Source organism: Erithacus rubecula, assembly GCF_903797595.1.
Source record: "Erithacus rubecula genome assembly, chromosome: 2".
NCBI lineage: Eukaryota > Metazoa > Chordata > Aves > Passeriformes > Muscicapidae > Erithacus > Erithacus rubecula.
In genome coordinates, this window is record NC_136685.1 from 43,160,032 (window position 1) to 43,182,183 (window position 22,152).

The 22,152-nt window shown below is 44.1% G+C and overlaps 1 protein-coding gene across 1 annotated transcript in view; it reads left to right on the top strand.

Annotated features, from left to right (window-relative positions):
- FOXO3 (forkhead box O3) overlaps positions 1 to 22,152 on the top strand; it is an 88,272-nt gene that overhangs the window by 61,223 nt on the left and 4,897 nt on the right. The window contains exon 2 of the mRNA XM_079298716.1: positions 10,314 to 11,745. Within this exon, the coding sequence (XP_079154842.1) occupies positions 10,314 to 11,711 (1,398 nt within the window). The 3' untranslated portion in view covers positions 11,712 to 11,745. The remainder of the gene's footprint in view (positions 1 to 10,313; positions 11,746 to 22,152) is intronic.

A 22,152-nucleotide genomic window follows, 5' to 3' on the forward strand; every position in this document is an offset into this window, starting at 1 on the left:
TGGTACTGCTGCCACTTACGTGTGAAACAGGAATGTCCTGTTTGCTGTAGCAAAGGGCTGATTCATTGGCATTGTAATAGGTGTCATATTCCTTTTTGTCAGCTCCTCTGGTATATTTTGCCCCAGCAGTAAACAGAAAATAAATTTTAAAAATCCAGTAGAACCAGTAACATGCAAGTCGTCTGAGTGAGGTGAGGTTCAATGAAAACTAAAACAGTTCATAAGTGGGGTTAGGTGAGGCTGGGCTGAATGCAGAGACATAGAGATTCAGTTTGAGTGTGGAGGAGCTCTCTGAAGTTGCCATGCCCTGGGAGGCACCATCCCAAAACCTCCCTGCCAGAGGCTGGGATCTGCTCCCACCAGCAGAGAGGGTCAGGTGCTCTCAGAGGAGAGCAGGAAGACAGACTGGTGGGCCTGTTTGGTGGAGGGGCCCATTTCTCTCCAGGACACCCAAGGGTGGCTGGTGTCACTAGCTCCAGCTCTGACCTGTAACTGCCCAGATTTTAAATTGGCTGCTTTTTCCATAGGGAGGGAAAAAAAAAAACCTATCAACTTGGAGATTACATCCAGGGCATCACAGCATGGAAACTAAAGCTACGTGCCTTGTTGGTGAGCTTCTGGGCAGACCTGGTTTTGGGACTGAGTGCCGTGATGCAATGTATGAGTGGAAGTCAGATCAAAGAATGGGCTGCAGAAAGACTTCTGGAGTAAACTCACCTTGCTACTGTTGTAAAAATGGTGTGGAGATGCATATTTCTGTCCACCTATGTCATCTGGCACAACATGAGCTGTTTGTGTATACAGAAAGCAAGTCTATATGATTCTTCAAATATACTCCTAAATGTAGTGTTTAAAATATGTTCCCCAGTGCAGAGGGAAAATACAGGAATCTGTGTAAGCAAGGGGCTCGGGAAGGCCCACGTGTTATTCTCAGGACAAAAGCAGACTGCACATCAGAATACATCAGGAGGAAAACTGATCACTTTCTACTTTGAAAAGGCATTAATATTTTACAGCTGCCATTACATTTTGAAGAGTGCTCAGGTATTTATTGGTAGCTATCCAGTCGTGAAGGAGGAGATACCTGTTTTTCAAGTTGTTCTGTTCACTTATCCCTCGTCTCCTAATTCACACCCTGTCCACACCAGTGCTGCAGTAACTCAGTGGGTTTCTGGAGTCACAGCTGCATGTTCCCACACCAGCTGCCCTTTGGGAGGCTCCCAAGGGGTTTTTGCCTGTAAAAGTCAGTGGGTCAAACCCACTGAGAGCCACGCTTAGGTGCATCCCCAGCTTCCCCCAGAGATCAGGTCTGTGGAGCAGGACCATTCCCTTTGCCACTTCAGCTGCTAGCTAAAGCACATCATATTTTAAAATGCCGTTGTTTTTTAAAAAAATCAGCTAGTATCTTCTGGTTCAATAATAAAGTAATTATGTGCTTGAAATAGCGCAGAAGAGGGGTCCTGTTTCAGATTAGTTGACAGAGCAGAAATGCTGGGGGCTGCTTTGGAGGTTGCTAGTGGGCTTTCTCGTGAGAAGGTCTCAGGTGCCTGTGCTGGCTTTTGGAGGGCTTGCTCAGGCCTGATCAGACTCAGTCAGGCGACAGCACCAGATCTATTCCCCTCATCAGTCACATGTTTGCTGTAATTGCCACCAGATTCGCAATTTAGCGTGTGCAGTTCAACAATTCCAATTAATCCAGGCTGGGTGTTTAACAATCTATCATTTCAGAGCTAGCACTTTGCAGAGGCAGCCTTGAGCTGAGGTTCCAGGAGCCCTGGAATGCTGTCTCCACACACACAGATTTTACTCTTCCCCTGCCACTGTGTGGTGGGAGTTGTTACTGGTTTAGTTGCATTTTGTAGGATTAGAAAGTGTTAAAAAAAAATCAACCCATGACTGAAAAAGATTTCAAAAAAATAAAGATTTATAATAGGTGATTCAGCAGTGAGAGGCTTTTGTGATCTTCTATGGAAGCTACTATTTTTAGTGAATTATTATAAGCAGTAGCATCACTCACATTTATTTATAAAGGCATGAAAGAACGCCCATACATGTTTCTAAATAGTCAATGTATAGTAACAGCCATATGCTGAGAATGAGTAAAAATAGAATTGAGCACTCTGGCTTCAACAATGCTGTGTGAGAGTTGTGCTGGGATCTTTGCATCTAAGAAATGAAAAACAGAGGCTTGCTATTTTTTTTTTTTTCCTAGATATTCTTTCTAGCAATACAAACCCAAAGCCTTCATGGTGAAAGTCTGCCTTGCAGTAAAATTGCATTGTTTTCATTGAGGTCTAATTGGGTGACCACTGAGGTTGGGGAGGACTCTTCTGGTATCTTCAGCAGCTGGTGGATTGGGGCTATGCTGACAGGAGTAGCTGTTTTGGGGAGTTACTGTTATGTACAGTGTTCAGGTTGATTAGTTGTGTGTGCCTGCCCTTCTCTGGGGGCTCTGTGGAATGGAGAAGAAATGCAGCAATGCTGTGCTGAAGGAGCTCCACGAATAAAGCATGGTGTTATTTTCTAAATTCCTTCATTGGAAACACTTGAAATGCTGGGGCTTGCCATTGTGAAACCATAGGAGAAAAGAAAGATGTTATCTGCTAGTGATACCACTCCTGGACAGAAATTACAGCTAGTTTGCTCTGGCTCTGCAAAGACCCAGCCCTGTGTGTCCATTGCAGCCTTTTTGTATGTGACTCCTTGGGTTTAAGATCAGTAAGGGGCAGCATCTCCCATTTTCATTCTGACTCTATTCATGTCCCAGTTAAGCCTGTGATGAGTCGCCTTGGGATTTCACCTTACAAGAGCAATGCCTCACAGTAAATTCTTGCTCTTGAGTTAAATCCTTTTATTAAAATTAACTGTGTTTTTGAGTTTTGGGCATCCACAATATAAAGCAGGTGGAAGGGACTGAAAAAGTTCCTCTTGACAAGATGCCCTAGCAACCTCTCAGTGCCAGTGCCTGCCTCCTGATTCCCAAATCCTTTTCTAATATCAAAAAGCATTGCCATAGCATGCAGAGGATAACAGTTTATTTTTAGGGGACTTCCTATAGCAAAGGGTGCTGAGGTACCCAGCTCCTGACACAGGCAGGGGTTGCTGGAGACCCTGACCTTCCTGTTACACAGCTGTGTTAAAGCACCAGCATCTTCCTTGCACTCTGCTTCCCTTCTCCTGACACCCAGTGTAAACGCCAGCGTGCTCTACTCACAGCAAAACAAATGTTATTTATTAGAGTCCTCATGTGGTCAGAGCATGTCTGACTGTAAAATAACTGGAGATTTTTCTGCTAACTGGAAGCATGGTGCTCTGAGGCAATTTCCAGGCAGTGTATATTTTCAGCTAAGTTTTATTTACGTCAGCGTAGCAATTTGCAGTATCACTGTTTGCAAAGAGCGAGGCAGTGGCTCTTTTAACTAGAATTAATTTTTTTTACTTTCCTTATTTTTTTTTTCCGGAAAAACTTTCAAGTCATGACTCAATTCCCATAGGCCCATGCTATGAGATGCTTTCCTTTTTAAAGAGGAGGGCATAAACCCCCTTGGTGGGCAGGTTGCTTGCTGCCTGCCGTGGTGGCCAGCGCAGCTGGGGAAGCGTGGCGTGCGTGTCGGGGAGGGTTTGTTTTCCCTGGGCTAATCACTTTCTCCTGTTGTAATTTGGCACAGCCCAGTGCCCTGTGTGCAGGACAGAGGCAGATCCCTGTACTGCTCTCCTGTCTGAGCCAGCACATTTCAGGGGATAAACCTTTTCTGGACTTACTGTTCTCCCAAGGCACTTAAATGTCTCAAGGCTCTACTCTTCTGGGGTGGGGGACAATGGGCAGAGGTGCAGGCAGAGCTAATCATAGCAGAGGCCTCTTCTAGTGTCCTTCCCCTACCGCCAAGGTCAGAAAACTCCTTTGAAGAGAAGATGAGGAGGGGAAACCACAGAGCCACCTTTCAGATGCTGAGCTGACTTTCTGAAATCTGTGGGATATTTTTTTCCCCTTTTCCTGAAGGAGGGCATATTTGGGTAGGGCTGAGCCTGTGTCACCCCATGTATGCAGAGATGTGAGGATGGTGCCTTTGCCAGCTGGGTGTGAAGGTGTGTACCCTGCAGGACTCGGATGTGCTCTGGCTCCCTGCTTCTGCTGAACATCTGGTAGGATTTTTGGGAGCTGCCTTGGGAACATGCAGATGATATCAAGCATCAGGCATCAAAAACACTTTGGGTGTCAGAAAATATTTCTTTTTCTGTGTGTAATTTTCCTAATGCTTTTTTTTGTCACTGCAGCTTCCATAATTTAGGGAAAATATAGCAATTGGGAGCACTTAATACTTGGATTAATATGGAAAAAGAGGTATATCTGAATGACTGGATAGATATTGTGGGAGAACTCTATGTTATAGTTCTTGCTTTTTCTGTGTTTGCAGAGCACACTGACTACTTCTTTAAATTTTATACATTTTTCTGATTTGCAAAAACTCATGGGAAAGAGGAAGAAATTCTGAGATCTCTTTGGGATTTCAAAGTTCTTTGAGAAGAGTAGCACTGCAGCTTATGGAGCTAGGCAACAAGGGATGATATGGAACCAATAGATTGGTACTTCCTAAAGATCAACTTCCCTAGGCTTGCAAATCCCTTTCACCAGGAATTGCTGTGTACATGCACACAACTGGCAACTTCATCCACTCATCTGTTCTCTTGTTTAGTTGCAACTGAATCTCCTTGGGGACTTTAGAGCAAACAAAATGTAAAATATGTGAAATGTAAAATATGATTGTCCCACTCTGCTCTGCACTAGTGCCGCATCCTCTTTAGTCCTATGTGCAGTTTTGGGCACCACAGTGCAAAGAAGATATTGAGCTATTAGAGTGTCCAAAGGAGGGCCACAAGGATGGTGAAGGGCCTTAAGGAGAACCCATATGAGGAGCATGGAGGTCATTTGGTCTGTTAAGCCTGGAGGAAAAAGAGACTGAGGGGAGAACTCACTGCAGTCTGCAACACCATCATGAGAGGAAGAGGTTTCTTCTGATCTCTTCTGATCTCTTTTGATCTCTTCTTAGTGGTGACCAGTGACAGGACCCAAGAAAATGGCATCAAGCTGTGCCAGGGGAGGATTAGGTTGGATATCAGGAAAAGGTTTTTCACCTAGAGGGTGGTTGGGCTCCCCAGGTAAGTGGTCACAGCATCACTTGTCTGAGTTCAAGTGTTTGGACAACACTCTCAGGCACATGGTGTGACTCTTAAGGTGTTCTGTGCAGGGCTGGGCATTGGACTTGGTGATTCTGATGTGTCCTTTCCAACTCAGCATATTCTGTGATTCTGTGATCCTGTGAAAACTGGTAGTTGAAGCAAGTTTTGATTTCTGCATGAAAAGGCACAGGCACTGGTCTGGACAGGTGGGCAAAATGTGTTGAATTATTAAGAGAATCCAGTTTCATCAACCACTGAATGCAAAAAAAAGTAGGGTTTTCTTAAAGAAAATAATTTTTTGGTGGCAGCTGTCTCTAGGGATGTTCATCCCAAATGAGATTTGTGTGACAATATTTTGAGCAAGGTGATATAAGCTGAAAACTGAAATTCAAGTGAGCAAAGAGAGCTGTGGAGGAACTGAACTCTCTCTGTTCAGCTGAAGGCTGATAACCTGGAATTATTTTCATGGCTTCTTTTCAGTGGTGTTAGATCTGATGCCTTTCTCTACTACATGGCCACCAGACAACTTCATATGGTGAATGAAAAACATTATATATGTTAATACAGGATAAAATAAAGTGAGCATAAAAATAATTCTCCCAAGTGAACATTAGAAGCAATTATGGGTCTGCAGATAGTGTTTGTTTTTCTCCCACCATGTCCTAATATCCCCTTTGTTAAACTACTGTTTCTGATTTTTAGCCCTAACTTTACAGTTTAGGAGCCCATATCTGAAATAGCAAATCTGCTGCTTGCTACAAAACACTGAAAAAAACCCAGACCAGTGTGTAACTTGGACTCATCAGCCACCAGCTGCACCTCATCTTGCTAATCTTTAGGCTTAAAAAAAAAAAAAAAAAAAAAGCAGGGACTTTTAAGAGTTAAGTTACACAACTCATTTTATTTTTAAAGCGAGTGGATTCCTTGTTGCGTTGTTGAGGATGATAAATTGATACCACATGTTCCTTCCAGACAAAAAAGACTCTGTACTGCAGTGGAAGCACTTGCAGCTGGTGTCTGAGTTAGTGGACAGGCTCCACAAGGTAAACATGGCTTGGAAGAGGCTGAAATGGGCACAGGGAGGGGGAATTTCCTCCATTTTAAAAGCTCAAGCATTTGCTGCTGTTGTCTGACTGGGTCTGAGTGTTGAAATAACATGCAGTCCCAGCCTCCTTGGGAGACTGATTCAGTTGTTTGTATCAAATTAGGGATATGGCACTTTGGAAATGTTTGAGTGTTCTCTCTGTCAGCTTGCCTGTTTCCGCTCTTACCAAAATATTGAGAGAGAGTCAGATCATTAGGACATGGTAGCTGATCTTGGGGGATTTTCTTGTGAGCAAAGTGTAGCTGGATCCCTCAAGGAGTATGAAGTGAATAAAACACAGTGCAGTGAATCAACAGTTATTGAAGCTGAGAGCCTGAGTTTGGGGAAAGTGAAGTAAGCACTGGTGCTGCCCTGGCTGTTCTGGGCACCCAGCTCACCCGTTCTCCTGGTGCCATCAGCTAAGCCAAGGCAGGACAGCAGCACTGCTTGTCTGTGGCACTGCACCACCCTCTGCTCACACCAATTCTGCCTGATCTCCTGTGTTCCTCTGCCCTGAGTCTTGCTTGTCTCCAGGGACAGTCCCTCTTCTTGCAGGACCACTTTCAAAGGGGACTTCAACCCAGCTGGTCTGGCCTCATGGCAGTACACAATGCTCTAGATGTTATCTGCCTGAACCTCAGTCTTCTGGCTTCAGCAGAGTGCAGGACATGCTTCAAGTCCAGTATAAATAGTAACACTAATAAAGGGAGGAGCTCATCATATTTCTTTTTTACTCTGCTCGAGTACAGTCCATATGTTGTACCCATTGGTGGTATCTGAGCTGTCTGCAGTCTGGCCAGCATCTATCCCATCTGCATATGGTCTCCAGGACAGATGATGGAAGTTCCTTTATGGATCTTTTAAAGTTTCTCATTGCTTTTTGGCATGGAAAAATGTTTTAAGTTTCCATCATCGTTGCTTAATTCATCTCCTGCATAAGTCAAAGACAAATCCCCATTAATTTCATCAGCAGTGGGTTCAAATGATAAACTGTGTTTTCTTTGTTTCCCCACCTCCTTTGTGGTTTGTTGCATGGTCATATATTAGTAATGCACGTGGTTGAGAGGAATGATTGTCCCCATATACCTTTCCTATCTTTTAAGCAGATGGGAATATTTTTTGAAACAGGTAGAAAATACAGTTATTTCCATCCAGATTGCCACCTGGTAGCACAGTGCAACAGCCTTTACTGATGTGAGTTGTCAGTCCTGGTGGCTTCTGTAGCAAAACATGCATGAGAAAGGATAATAGGATCCAGCCCTGATTTGATTTGGCAGGGCATCCAACAGAAGGAGAAACCAAAAAACTCAGATGCTCTTGCTGAAGAGGTCAGTGGGGGAGGTTACGTGAAAGAAGTGGGTTTTAAGGCAGTGTTTGAACAGAGGGTGGAGATGGGGTACACAGAAATAAATTGGCCCATAATTATGCTTAAGAAAATCTTCTTGCAGAAGAAAAGCAAAGAAAAACAGAAGCAGGATTTTAAGTGGCATAGTGCTTAATGTAAAGGAAAACAAACTGCTTGGTTTTTTTATAACCACCAATTTTCAATGCAGAATTGTTACATTCTTTTATTATTTGTAAAACCAACACTGAGCAAAAATATATAATAAGAAGAAAATTACACATGTGCACATACATATCCACACATGCAGGAGTCCTCATCCTGAAAGGTGCCTCAGTCTCACAGTTTTACCATTTAGAATTTTTCATGGTTTTATGCCAAATACTTTCACACTATGGATACCAGCAGCAGAAATAAGCCCTTTCATGAGAATACTATAGGCTGAAAACTCTTAGCTGCTGGCACTTCCACTGAGTGCTTTTATATCTGAAGCTGTGCATGGCATGCTGCGTATGCCACCTCAGGTGTTTCTCCTCTCTAAGATTTATTTTTCATTAGCCAGAGTCATGATACTATGTGTTTTTACACCAAACATTTTTAGTTGGGGAACAGCATGGTTCATATGGCTTTTGAAACCTAGTGTGGACTTTGCATGTAGAAATCCATCCAGTTCTCACAAGTGGTTGTCCATGGAAGTTACAGGGAGTGAGGGTGGGAGCTACCTGCAGAGATGCAGTACAAGCTGGAATTTCAAGAAAGGTTATTTAAAGAAAACAAACATCAGTTCTTCAGCCAGTTTTACAGTGAGAAACGTGAGGAAGTAAGGAGTGGTGCCTAGTTATTAGAAATTAGACTGTTGCCAGACTCAAAATGTGGTTAAAATGTCATCAATTAAACAATAAAAAGCTTATTTTCTCCTTAGACTGAAGAACTATTATGGTGCAACTCAGTTCACCATATTTTGAAATGGACATGTTTATAGCTGAGACACTGACTCAAACTTCTCATGAGTATGTCAGCAAAGTCTGATCAGCTGCTTTGTGTAAATTGTTTAAAACATAACAGTTGCTGTTTTGAAGCATGGTCCATATGATTTCTCTTTTCATTAAGTGATAATCACAACCACGTCTGCTGTCTGCGTGCGAGAACTTCAGGCATGTTTTCCATTTCGCAATCTGACAAAAACCACAATGCTCAACAGTGGGGAAAGAAAGGCTGAAAAGGATTGTTTTTTAAAAAAGCTGGGCTGTACTTTTTATATGTATCTCCAGTTTATTTATGTCAAGAGTCCATTTCTCCTAAGGATGCAAATGTTGAGGTGCTAGTAGATGATTTGTAGATCGATTCATTCTTTGCCTAATTAAATCTGAAGTTTCTTCAGTGTTTTGTAAACAAAGGATGCTTGTTCTGAATGGTTTGATTGTTTTGCAGTCTTGCTAACTGTGTTTTAAAAAGATGTTGATAGGACAAATGCGATTTTATCCTCTTCATAGATACACCCGGTAATTGCCAAAATTTAAGAAACAATGACTCTGCACTCTTTAAACTTAGAGGAGTAGCACAAGGGTTTTTTTGAAAGGAATATGGGATAGCTCCAAAAATCTTTTGACTTCCACATGGGAAAAAAATGTTGGTTTACCAAACTTGGAAGCATTCACACTAACAAATACTATTTGCTTTTCCCTTCTTTGATCCATATTTTAAGCACAGGATCAGCAGGATGAGCAGAGTGGGATTTTCATGTCAGTTATTTTGGTTTAAATCTGGTGCTGTTTCTCTGGGGTACCCTGGGCTGGTTTTCTCAGGCCCTTTCTGATTCTAAGGGGATTATCATCGGTTTGAGCCAACGTGGTGTTTGGGCAGTTTGATGCTGCTGACTAGTGCAGGCAGGTAGGATGCAAGAGCAGGCTGTGTGCAGGCTCCCCTGAGTATTTCAGAGCATCCTGTACAGCATGGAGTATCCATCTGAGTACAGCAGCTTTATACAGCTCCGTATCCAGCAGCTAACGGGGACAGGGGTATCGTTGCCTACTGTGTCACATCATGTTTTGGAGACTGTGAGGATGCTATAGTGAGGGGACAGCTGGCCAGCTACTGCCGTATGGGCATAATTCTGGTGCCTCTAATCAAGAGAGAAAGTATAGCTTAGTCATGCACAGAGTGCCTGTGGGAGAGGAGCAACAGCACTTGCAGTTTTCTCAGGAATTATTGTAAGAAATATACAGCACACGTGCCCTGAAGAATTATAAAGACGTTTGCAGAGGCTGCAATGAGTGTGACTACCCCTCCAGCCAGATTTTTGTTGTGCCTTTGCAGTTTTTATTTCAAGGAACTGATGGCAAGATTACTGATAGTAATAGTCTGTCCTGAGTCAAAAGTAAGGGAGAAACATCTAGCTCCTTTCGGGGCAGGAATGTCATACTCCTTTTCTTAGGATAAGACTTTTAGGGATGTAGAGATATGCACAAGGAATGCCCAGCTAGTTAGTGCAAGCCTGGGGCTTGCTTTACAGCAGGACACTGCCATGCCACAGTCACACTCCAGCCCTCTCGTATCCAGCACCAGAGAAATTCACAGAGATGTCCAGGATAGTTCAGTGGTTTAAGTCATGTTGCTTTTATCATGGGACGTTGATTTAATGGTTGAGATTCGGGGTTTAAAAGAAGTGGGGTGCCAATCTTGACGTTTTATTTTGTTCCTTTCCTGCAGAATTCCATCCGGCACAACTTGTCACTCCACAGCCGATTCGTCAGGGTGCAGAATGAAGGCACCGGGAAAAGCTCTTGGTGGATGATCAATCCAGATGGTGGAAAAGGCGGCAAGGCGCCCCGGAGACGCGCTGTGTCAATGGACAACAGCAACAAGTACACCAAGAGCAGAGGGCGGGCGGCAAAGAAAAAGGCAGCCCTGCAGACAGCCCAGGAGACGAGCGAGGACAGCCCTTCCCAGCTCTCCAAGTGGCCAGGGAGCCCCACCTCCCGCAGCAGCGACGAGCTGGATGCATGGACAGATTTTCGCTCCCGTACAAATTCCAACGCCAGTACGATCAGTGGCCGCTTGTCACCAATTTTGGCGAGCACCGAGCTCGATGATGTTCAAGATGATGATGCTCCACTTTCTCCCATGCTGTACAGTAGTCCATCAAGCTTGTCCCCATCAGTAAACAAACCGTGTACTGTGGAGTTGCCTAGGTTGACTGATATGGCTGGGACAATGAACTTGAATGATGGACTGACTGATAACCTCATGGATGATCTCTTGGACAATATAACACTCCCTCCCTCCCAGCAATCTCCCACAGGAGGGATGATGCAGAGAAGCTCCAGTTTTCCTTATGGTTCCAAAGGTTCAGGGCTGGGCTCCCCATCAAGCAGTTTCAACAATGCTGTGTTCGGGCCGTCATCCCTGAATTCCCTCCGCCAGTCACCCATGCAGACAATTCAGGAGAACAAGCAGGCCACCTTCTCTTCCATTTCTCATTACAACAACCAAACGCTGCAGGATCTCCTCACCTCTGACGCGCTGAGTCACAGCGATGTCATGATGACACAGTCTGACCCACTCATGTCACAAGCCAGCACAGCTGTGTCCGCCCAGAATTCCCGCAGGAATATAATGCTCCGCAACGACCCCATGATGTCGTTTGCTGCGCAGTCCAGCCAGGGCGGTCTGGTCAATCAGAACCTGTCCCATCACCAGCACCAGTCCCACAGCTCCTCTCTCAGCGGCAGCCGTGCCTTGTCCAATTCCATCAGTAACATAGGCTTGAGTGACTCCAACAGCTTGGGATCCTCCAAACATCAGCAGTCACCTGTCAATCAGTCTATGCAAACACTTTCTGACCCGCTGTCAGGCTCCTCTTTGTACTCTGGTGTGAACCTCCCGGTCATGGGGCATGAGAAATTCCCGAGTGACTTGGACCTGGACATTTTCAACGGGAGCCTGGAGTGTGACATGGAGTCCATTATCCGCAGTGAACTCATGGATGCCGATGGGCTGGATTTTAACTTTGATTCCCTCATCTCAGCTCAGAACGTTGTCAGTCTGAATGTGGGGAACTTCACTGGTGCTAAACAGGCTTCATCACAGAGTTGGGTACCAGGCTGAAGGATCTTTGAGAACAGGGAAAACGGGCAAACAGGTCAGTGCCCCATAGATGTGGTAAAATAATTGGTTCCTTAGTTTTATTGGAGTTTGCACCAAACCCTTAATAGTTAGTGCACACTAATAATAGTAATTTGGCTTGTGATGGCTTGCTGTGTGTTAGTATGCAACAGGCACAACCAAGAAACGTGGACGTGTGGAGGGAAACAAGGCTAAGCTATAAAAGCTGCTCGACTGCTACACTGTCAGCACGCATCTGGTGCTCAGCGCCCTTCTTAATTTAGGCATGAGAAATGTTAATGACAAATCAGGCAAACCAAGGTGAAATATTTGTGGTTTTAGGAATCGCAGAGCCCTAACTCGCCTTCTTTGAAGTCGCAACAGATGGATTCTTTCTTGCAGCCAATGCCACATGTAGCCAAGCTGTTACACAGGGATGGGGCAAGGGGCTCTGCAGTCAGTGGAGCAGTGTTGCTGCAGGGGAGGAGGGAGAGTGTCTTTGCAAGATCAGAGCCCTCACTGGGGATCAGGTGTGTGGGACAGATCTGGACAGAATCAGAGCTGTGCTGCTGCTGTGGCATAGCAACACTAGTAAGTTGTTTGGGTTTGGTTTTTCATAAAATTGTATTTTTTGGCCAAGATAAAAGGTATCAAATGGAGGAATTATATATTGATGGGATGTCCTAGCCTACTTAATGTTTAAATATGCAATAACTGTTGTCCTCCTCTCACCGCCCCTGAATGGGGTAGATACTTCTTTCTTTTGGACTCCTCTGAGAGAATGTCTTTAGATTTGGGTTCTGACATAGGTGTTTTTTAAATGTTAGCTTCTTCAGATTAATTTTTTTCAAGATTGGTATATATTTTTCCATTGCTTATTTTCCACAGCTGGGGACTTATAATCATTGTTTCTATCATCCTTTTGTGATTCTGCAGGATCCTGCCCATACCTCTGCCTGCTCACACATACATATTCCCTGACTCATAGGGCAGGTGCCACACAAAGTGCCCTTTCTCCTTTGTTTATTTGTTAGTATAAGGGAGTAAATTTCAGAATGTAGTAGGATAAAAGGTTAGCTATAAATTATTGAAAGTGTTCTATTAACTTCAGAATAGTATGTAGAGCATCTCAGTGGTGAGGTTATATGAGGCATTCATTCAGTTTACAGGTTACTTCCAGCTTTCTTATTTTCCAGGCGAAGGACGGAAAGAAGGAGTCAGTGTCCTCCAACTTTACAGTGCCTAATTTTCTTCTTTCATCTTTAATTGCGTTTTCATTCACTGTTTCACAGTTAGATGTTCAAGGGGAAGCTTTGTGGTAGGTAAGCAGCAGTGGTGAACCTCGAGAATGTTTTCCTGTTTCCTGTGTGTATGGAGCTCCTCAGGAGATGTGCTGTGATCTACTCTCTGTGAGGGAGAACAGGGTTGCCCAGGCATCCTCCTTTCAATCAATCTGCAAAGCTGCCGTGCTCTGATGGAGTGGTTGGTGTGCACAGTCCTTTCTCTGTCAGTGGAAGGATTTCCTCTGGTTCTTGCACATCTTCTCACTCTTAGTGAGAGCATTGCAGTGCACAGCCAGGAGACAGGCTGTGGAGAAGAGCTGTAAAGGACACTGCATTTTCCATGGACCCTGAGCAAGGCAGCAGCTTGGCAATACCAGGGCCACAGATAAATTTTGGGGTTTCTTCAGTTCCAGCAATGGAGAATTTAGGAAAAGAAAGGGGAGAAAAAAGAGAATTGATTCGAGGTTGAGGATGCAAAAGTTTGCAGCAGGTCATGCTGACCAGTTCTCTCTTCCTTCAGGTGCATGAGCTTCTTAGATTTAGAAACCTTCTTTGTACAATTAAAAAAAGGAACTTTATTGCTGTACAACATTCATCAGTACAATCTGTCAAATGGGCCCTGAAAAATGGATATTATTGACAGTTTTGCTTGGCACAGGCAGATAGGGCAGCCTCCTGCTTCCGTAGCTTTGCGTGCTGCGTGTAGGTAGCAGCTGCCGCAGGGGGACTTGCGTGGGCAGCGTGGAGGAGACACAGCACCCACATCCTCATTGATGCTCCCTCTGCCTCTTCACCCCAGCCTCTGGCATCCAGGGAAAGCATAGCTGCCATGATCTTTTTCAGGCTGCTCCCTCCGAATAAAGGAGCTGACACATCTGTGTGAGCGGAGTCTCATTGCAGAGGACAGATTTATTAAAGAGACAGCTCTCCTCGGCGCATTACTGTCCAGTCATCTGTGGAAGCCTCTCTCCCTCTCCCTGACAAGTGGACCGGCTGCTGCGGGGTGCCTGCGGTATCAGGTGCAGGCACAGATGATTTCTGCTGAGCTGGTTCATCATGCACCCTTCCTCATCTGTTAAGCAGCACTGTTTGAGAGTTTGCCTCCCTATGAGCATCTCATATTTTGATAACGGCTTCTCACGTGACATCAGATACCATCATTCTGAATTGCTTTTCTTGGTTACTTCTCCACTGCAGCTTAAGGATCCCTGAATTAAAATCTTCTCTCAGCAATGTTCATGACCCCAGTAATGAACCTTTACAAGCCCAAAGACCAGGGAACGCTTTCGGCAGAACAACCTGGCAATTGCTTATGCTAAATCCGTTTCACAAGGGTAGCCAGGTGTGTTTGCAGGCAGGCAAAAGCAGTTACAATGGATTATTGGCCTACCTAGGAATAGCAAGTGCTGTGTTTTCTATTAAAAATAAGAAAAACATTGGAGTCAATTTTCAGGAAGAAAAGAAAGAAGGCAAATACACATACTTAGGCATAGAGGGAGGTTTACTTTGGAAGAAAATCAACTACAGTTTCTTCATAGGGAAATTAAAAAACCCTGCAGGAGATGCCACTGTTGCAGGTTTAGTGCACGTTTGCTGCACACAAGCCTGTGTGTGGTCCCTGCAAAGAATCCTGCCCAATCCCACCCCACCAGCCTGTACCTGTGAGGCTGCCCATGCCCAGCCTTTCAGAGGCCCTCATTGAGGCATATAAATGAATTGGTTTGGTTTGGTTTTTTGTCTCTTGCAAGACAGAATGGAGAAAATATATTATTTTTCTTGCTGTGTTCACTCAACCATATTTTTTCCTCTTTTACTGCCTGGGACCTCTGTTCCTCCATCTCTATGTGCTTTCCAAAAGCACTGGTTAATGCCCTCCACCCACTCAGACAATCATCACCTTGGTATTTCAGTGTGTTTAGCAATAAATAGACATCACTATTCCCTCACCTGTCTCTAGAATACCTTTTATTTGGAGATTAATGGGTCCTTCTCTTAGTCTGGGATTCCCACAGCTCTGCACTTTGCTCTGGGGTCCGTCTCACCTGACAAGTCCAAAGGGACTTGGCTTTTGCTGAAGAGGAACCCCAAAACAGAGCATCAGGGAAGACTATATTCAGGGCCTGTGCTGCTGCCTGAAAGGTCAGGAGCTGGGGAGCAGTTGCTGCATGGGCAAATGTTTTCTCCAGCACCAAAACCCATGCAAGAAGCTGCTTTTACCTCGATTGTTTCAGTGATCCAGTTTACAGTGTAATCATGCAGGAAGCAATGCTGGCAGGGTTGGGCATGGGGTGCAGAAAGGCTCGGCATGAGCAGGACAGGAACTTCTTGAGTTGGTGTCATAGTCTGAAAAACTCACCTAAGTTGCATCTTCTGATAGAGATTTCAATGTGTCATTTATCAGGATGCCTCTGGGCTCTGTAACAGAGCTATGCAGGACTCACATTGACTTATTTGAAAATTACATGTAAAATACTCGACAGATCAGTTAAAGTCACTCATTTTCCACTAGTATCATCTAGGTCCCACATTTTCTTACTGCAGAATACACAAGCTGCAAATAGCAGTATCATGTAATGTTCACACTCGATTATTAACATCTTTGGTGAAAAAAAAAATCTTAGGAAACCTAACAAAAGGTCTGTTAGTCTTTCATTAGTTCATATCAGCTTGGACTACTTGCCAGTTTGTTAATTGGTGTTCAGGCTTTTTCTGTGTACAATTCATACATAAGACAAATAGGTCTGAGGGTTATTTCATGTTTACAATGCCATCGTAGGTAGTCAGAGATTTCCATTTGGATTGTGTTTTGAATCAGAGAGTTCTGTACAATTTACCACAAAGAAGATGATTTTTGTTTTCTGCCAGAAAACTTCTGTCCATAAAAGCTGAGTTACTGGGCCTCTTACCTGGTGACCTGTGACAGCCTCAGGACCACAGCTGCACTTGCTTCTCTCTTATTTTCAAAAATGAGGTCTTAGGGATAGGGCTGCCAAGTTTCCTATATAGAGCTGAGGTGAGGCTGTCTGCCTGTAAAAAATCTAAGGGAAATTCAAGAGCAGCACATTCTTCTGCTCCATTTCTACTAGGCTAGTGGTTAAGGTGGTGGCACTTGTAACATTTAAATGTTGTTTCTGCCAGCCTAGATTTTGAAAGGTGGTTTTGTGACTAGTTGAACTCCACACATGCCAAGTTTAGTCTTTGAACAAAAATATCTATGTAGAAAATGTATTTTGTGGGGAACAGGGATCCCTTCAACTCCAAGGAAGCCCTGCCCTGAACAGGCTCCTCAGTGGCTGGGGAACACATCAGTGGCACAGGAAAAATCTCTCTGCTCATGGCTGCTGGGGAGGAGGAGGGGAGGAATCTGGGCAAACCCCATTGGGCAAACCCATGAGGTCCCACTGAAGCTCATCAAAACCCCTTGCATACAGAGGCCAGCCAGTCCTGGTCTTGCAGGGATGCTGTGACTTTTGCTGTGTTAAGACAGCAGAAGTTCACACACAAACACAATGAATTGTTCACTCCTTCTGGGAGTAGGGCTTTTTTGTTCTGGTATGTTTTTAATCTGGGTTTATTGTTTGGGGTTTTATTAACCTAGGGAAAAGATCTGTAAGAACCAGGATTGCCTCCACAGGCTTGTGTTGTGTTGTGAGTGTAAAGCAGCTGAAGCCAGGACAGTGGCCTTATCCTGTGGTTTGGGTGTTCTCCTGCTGGTGTTTTATATAGATGTATTTTTTAGAACCTCATGCTTTGTCATGTGATTCAGCAGCAATAATTAGGCAGAAACTTGCTGTCCCTGCAGATGCTAAGATTACAGGATGACATACTCTCACCAGATGACAGCACAAACTGATATTTTTAGAACAGCCCGCATCAACTGGTCTCCCCAGTGCTTTCCTCCTTGGATCAGCAGCGCACAGGTTTTGTTACAGAATGAGTCTTTGCAAATCGTCTGTCTCATGTGAATGAGCCATAATGATTGTTTAGAGCTGCAGATCAGAGTTGGTCCCTCGATATGTGGTTTGCCTGATAACTGGGCTGGTTACAGGTGGCTTTTCTTTGTTCATTCCTTCCTCTGAGCCAGACTTTTAAATAGCCCCCATGAAAGCATATTTTCTTGAAGAAGTGCGTAATAAGAGCTCCTTTTTAGAAACATAGCGTCATGCAGCTGAGGAAAGGTCAGGATCTTTTTTTCGTAGCAATTGGGCACTCAGCCCAGGTGATGAACTGACAGCTGGAGAGGTTTAAGTCTTGTGTTGATGACAGCCAAAAAGCACAGGTACAGTGTGGGCAGTGGGAGTGCGTGTTTGAGTAGCACTGTGGTTGATAGCCAGCCTTTCTGTCCTGGCCTGGGGAAAGGGGATGAAGGAAGGAGCCACCCTGGGCTCCTGGTGCCGATGGTGAAGGATCTCCAGCAGGATGTTCCATCATCCTTGTCCCTGATCAAGTCCCGAGCCGTGTGTGGGGACGCTGACCCCGTTAAATCATGTACCTGTGGCTGGGTGGTGGGAATGCCCCCTCTGGTCCCGTCTGCCAGAGCTGTTTAATCAGCTTTTCCACTCAGATTGCTGCACAGGGGGGCAGTTATTGGAGTCTGGCAGAGGGGACATCTGCTGAGCAGGAATCGGATGGGGACACAGCTCGCCTAGCGGAAGCTGCTGTGCAGCCATGGCTGTCTGCCATTTCTTCAGGAAAAAGGACACTTTTCCCAGATGATGCTGTGGAGAATGGCTTGTGCTTATCCACTTCTACAACTCAGCTGAATGTCCTGTTTTTTCCTTGCACTGCCTACATCTCCTGGCTTTTACCTACATACAAATATAGATAAAATCTGGATTTGAGGTAGGACTTTTCCTCTTTTGCCTTTTCTGCCACTTGTGATAGAAGATATGTGGCCTTTTATCAACATGGTATTGGGTCTCTCATTTTCAACTTACTGCAGAGGAAGCAGGGTAGATATTTTTAAAATAGGCTTGGTACCTGACAAAGGAAAAGAAGCTGTCTGTGAGCACATTCAGAATAACAGGTACATGGCATATTTCTGTAGCACTATAGACTCATAATTCAGGATGTCTCTAGCCATGCAGGTACCTTTCACTTTAAAAGGTGACGATTTTTCTTCAGATTCAAAAATTTGAGCAAAATCCTTCTCTGGTCTTGCACAGGTGCAGTAGTTACACATCATTTTGTGATCCACAGTAGACATCTCATTCCCAGTGCTCCTGAGTGTCTAAAGAAAGATCAGTTATTCCAGCTGATGGGCTTTACCCCTAAAAAATGTGTATATATATATATATATATATATATATATATATTTTGAAAGTATTTTTGGCCTTCTTCCTCTAGTCCAGCAGCATCCTGCCTAAAAAGGGCTGTGTTGAACACCTGGGCTGATGTCTCAGTCATTGGCAGTGTCACCCATAAATAGCAGGATTGGACTCCTGAACAAGATTCAGGGGATAAAATTGATCAAAAGGTTGTCAAGTAACAAACCTGATGACCTTGTGAAGAGAAGTTGTCCTGCATCTATGCTCTCCTGTGCTGGCCAGGGCAGAGGATTAAACCCAGCTAGATGTGATGGTTCTCAACAGCAATTGTATATCAACAGTGCTTGAGTTCACAGTTTCCTTTTCAACTGTAAAATGGGTAGAAGGGACTTTACCCACTTTTGTGGGTAAAATGGACTGCCCGGGGGAGCAGTGAATTCTCCTGTGCTGGAAATACTCCATACATTATAGGATCCTGAATAATCTCACCTAAGGTCTAGCCTTGAATAGAAAGTTGGACCAAAATGATGCTGATCCCTTCCAGCCTGGACTTTAAATGATTCAGTAGATCAGTGGGATATCAGAATAACCTGCTTATAAATAGTTGTGGCAGCTCCTTACAGTTCTGACCTTCTTTTCCAGGAAGCTGGTACAGGATAAGAGAATGATCTGCTGTCTTAAGTTACATTTACTTCCAAAATACTTGGTTGCCTCCTATGGCTTGCAGTGTTCCTTGGAAGAAGACCAGCAGCAGAAGGAAGAGACACTTTCGTGCTTTACATGTTTGTGCAGCTACAAGCACTGCAACATTTTAGCTCCCATAAGTCCTGGTTCTCTGCTAGCATTCTTCCTCTTTGCATCCTTCAATCCTTATTCTGTGCCCCCAGTTCTGGGCTGGGAAAGATCTATTTTTTATGAGCAGAATTTAAAGAATTTAAAGCGAAGTTGCAATATGTCTGAAAGTTCAGGAAGTAAAGTCACAATAAGTTGCTAGCTCTTTTGTCTTTGGGCTTTGTCCCTTCACCTCAGTCAGTGTTGTCCCTCAGCACAGGGCCATCCTAGTGCAGCATGTGCTAAGCTTGTAGAGTGTCATTGTGGCTTTGAGATTTCCAATTTTTATTGTGCTTGAAATATAAATCTCATGCAGTAATTTTGTCGTTACGGAAAGACCACAGTAATATTTGTTTTTAAACAAATTCTGTGTATTTTTCTGTCTTTGGCTGTGAAATCTCAGGCAGCATATTAACTTATAACCACACATAATCAAGTCTTACTTTTTGAGCCTACTCCCACTTTGGAGTGGAAGCTCTGTTGCTAGAGGCGATGACAAATCGAAGGGCAGAGGCACCAGAACAAATGCACATCTGTCACTAAAGGACACAACTTTCCTTGAAAATGTTTGCATCCCAAGTGTCTAGACAGTAAAAGGAGTTACTAGAATTTCCTATCCCTGGAGAGTTTTTGCAAAGTGGTACCCAGGGAGAATGCTTGTTTTACAGACCTCTAAAGGGTGATATTTTCCAAGATGAGATCCACTCAACAAACCTTCCAGCCAAATCAGGAGGTCCATGTTGGGTTGCTCATACCATTATTGTGTAATGGAGCACACAGCTTTTCTTCCAACAGAAAACTTTATGTGCTGGTTGCTGTGTTGGCTCACTGATAAATCAGGACACATTATCTGTGCCCCACTCTAGGGAGCATTGCCATGTCACTTTTCTGTTCTGAAGAAATTTTCAGTGCTTCATTGTTGACAATCAAGGGGAGTAAACAACAGGTGACAAATGATTCTTCAGAGCTGCTCTGATGGTGCACAAGCTTGGGAGTCCAGGCATGGGGTTTGGGAGTCCAGTTAAGTGGTAGAATGATGTGAGACAGAGATGTAGAAATGTTACTGGGGAGGTATTAGAACCAGTGAACTTGGCCGTGGAGTAGAATGAGAGTAGCATTTGTAACTGGTCAGTAGCAAGGTAGGGGATGTGAGGGAAGAGAATAGGGCAGAAAAAAGGGGCATGTCATCTCCTGTATGACTGTTTGCAAAGCTTTTAGCAGGGCCTTTTGCAATAGGACAAGAGTAATGGTTTTAAACCAGAAGAGGGTAGATTTAGATAAAATATAAAGAAAACATTTTTTACAATGAGGGTGGTAAAACACTACAACAGGTTGTGGTGCCTGGGCAGTGAGGTGGTCAATGACCCATCCCTGAAACTGCTCAAGGCTAGGTTAGGTGGGGCTCTGAGCAACCTGATATAGTTGAAGATGTTCTTGCTCACTTCAGGGGAATTGGATTAGACAATCTGTAAGGTCCCTGCCAGCCCAAACCATTCTATGATTCTGTGATAAACAGAGATGTTGCTGGAGCACTTGTTTCCCTGCCTTGATACAGTTTTCATCACTGTGGGGTAGCAGGTTGCTAACTCAGGCTTTTTTGTGGTGGGACAGAAAGCAAGACTGTGTGAGTCTGTTACAGACTTTAACAGAGTAATACGAAGGCAGGCAGGTTAAGACTTTGATCTGGCTCTTTTCATTTTTAATCCATTTGCAAAATCCATGTAAGCAGAGCTGTGAAAATGGAACATAGTTTGGTTCTGCTGTGTGATGCACACCTCAATTGTGCATCTGTCTCCAAAATGTTGGCACTGTCTGAAGTACAGGTCCCAGAAGAAAAAATATTTGGCAGTGCCACTTCCACAAAAAATGCTCAACTTAACCTGTCCTCCAGTTTTTCTCTCATCACTCAGTTTCATAGTATAATATTTCACATAGATTTTTAATTTAAATGTTAAGCAATACTCTGGTGCTTTATTGGGAGTTTCTGTACTCTTTTATTTTTAATCAGTACTTTATTCATGTCAGCAAGGCTTCTCACACGTGCCACAGTTAAGCCCACACTCAGCATGACTGGCAGCTGCCTGGGTGGGAGCTGACTTGCTGGGCTGTGGCATTTAGGACCCGAGCCTTGCCTTCAGAGGATGCTGTGCTTTGGGAAGTCACTCATTTCCAGCCCACTCTGCTGCTCAGGCTTTAAGAAGCAGAGAAATGGGCTTGCACTTGTTTGAGCTGCTTACAAGCCACTGGCCAGGTTTTACTGGGGGCTGCCAGGCCTGTCTGGGTGTCTTCTGCTGACCTTGTTAGGGCCATGGGGGCACACCAAATGGAGTCCTGGCCAGGCAGGCACATTAATGAATGGCCAGCATTAATTTGTCCTTTGAAAATGAAGAAATCAATATGTTGATCCAGTTGGAAATCCCTTTATTCACAGAACAGTCTTCCCCAACCCCTCCACGTAATTAAGGCTAAAGCCAAATTTTGTTTGGGTGAAATGCACAATCTGTCTGCTCCCTAAGCTGTGCTGAATGAAGTTCTCCCCTAATGGCGCAGGGAGCAGCTGTCACGCTGTTGCTCTAATAACCATGAGACAAAATGATTAAATTTCCATCAATCATTTAGCATTATCAGAATAGGTCATTTTAATAAATTGTTATCATAGGATCAGTACTTGGCACCTTAGACAGGAGACAGTCTTTGAGTGATCCTCCTTGCAGGAGATGCCTGTCTTGGTTAAACCAGTAGTTCCACTAAATTCACCATTTTTCATGGAGGTGCCTGTTGGCAGGGTCCTTTGAAAGTAAAGACATTCCTGTAATCAACTCAATGGCTTTTTGATTTCAGCCAGTGTCCCCTTGTTCCTGCACTGTATAAAAAGTCATCAATATTTTGCCTTGGGTAAAATCCTCAAAAGGTAGTAAGTGGTGTGAGGGGACTAAATAATTTTTCAGAAGCCATTTCAGAGCCAGAAGCTAGATGCCCAGCAACACAGATGTCTACCAAGTGGACTTACTGAAAATATGAGAGGATTTCATGGGAATGTTTAAATGTACATACTTCAAAACC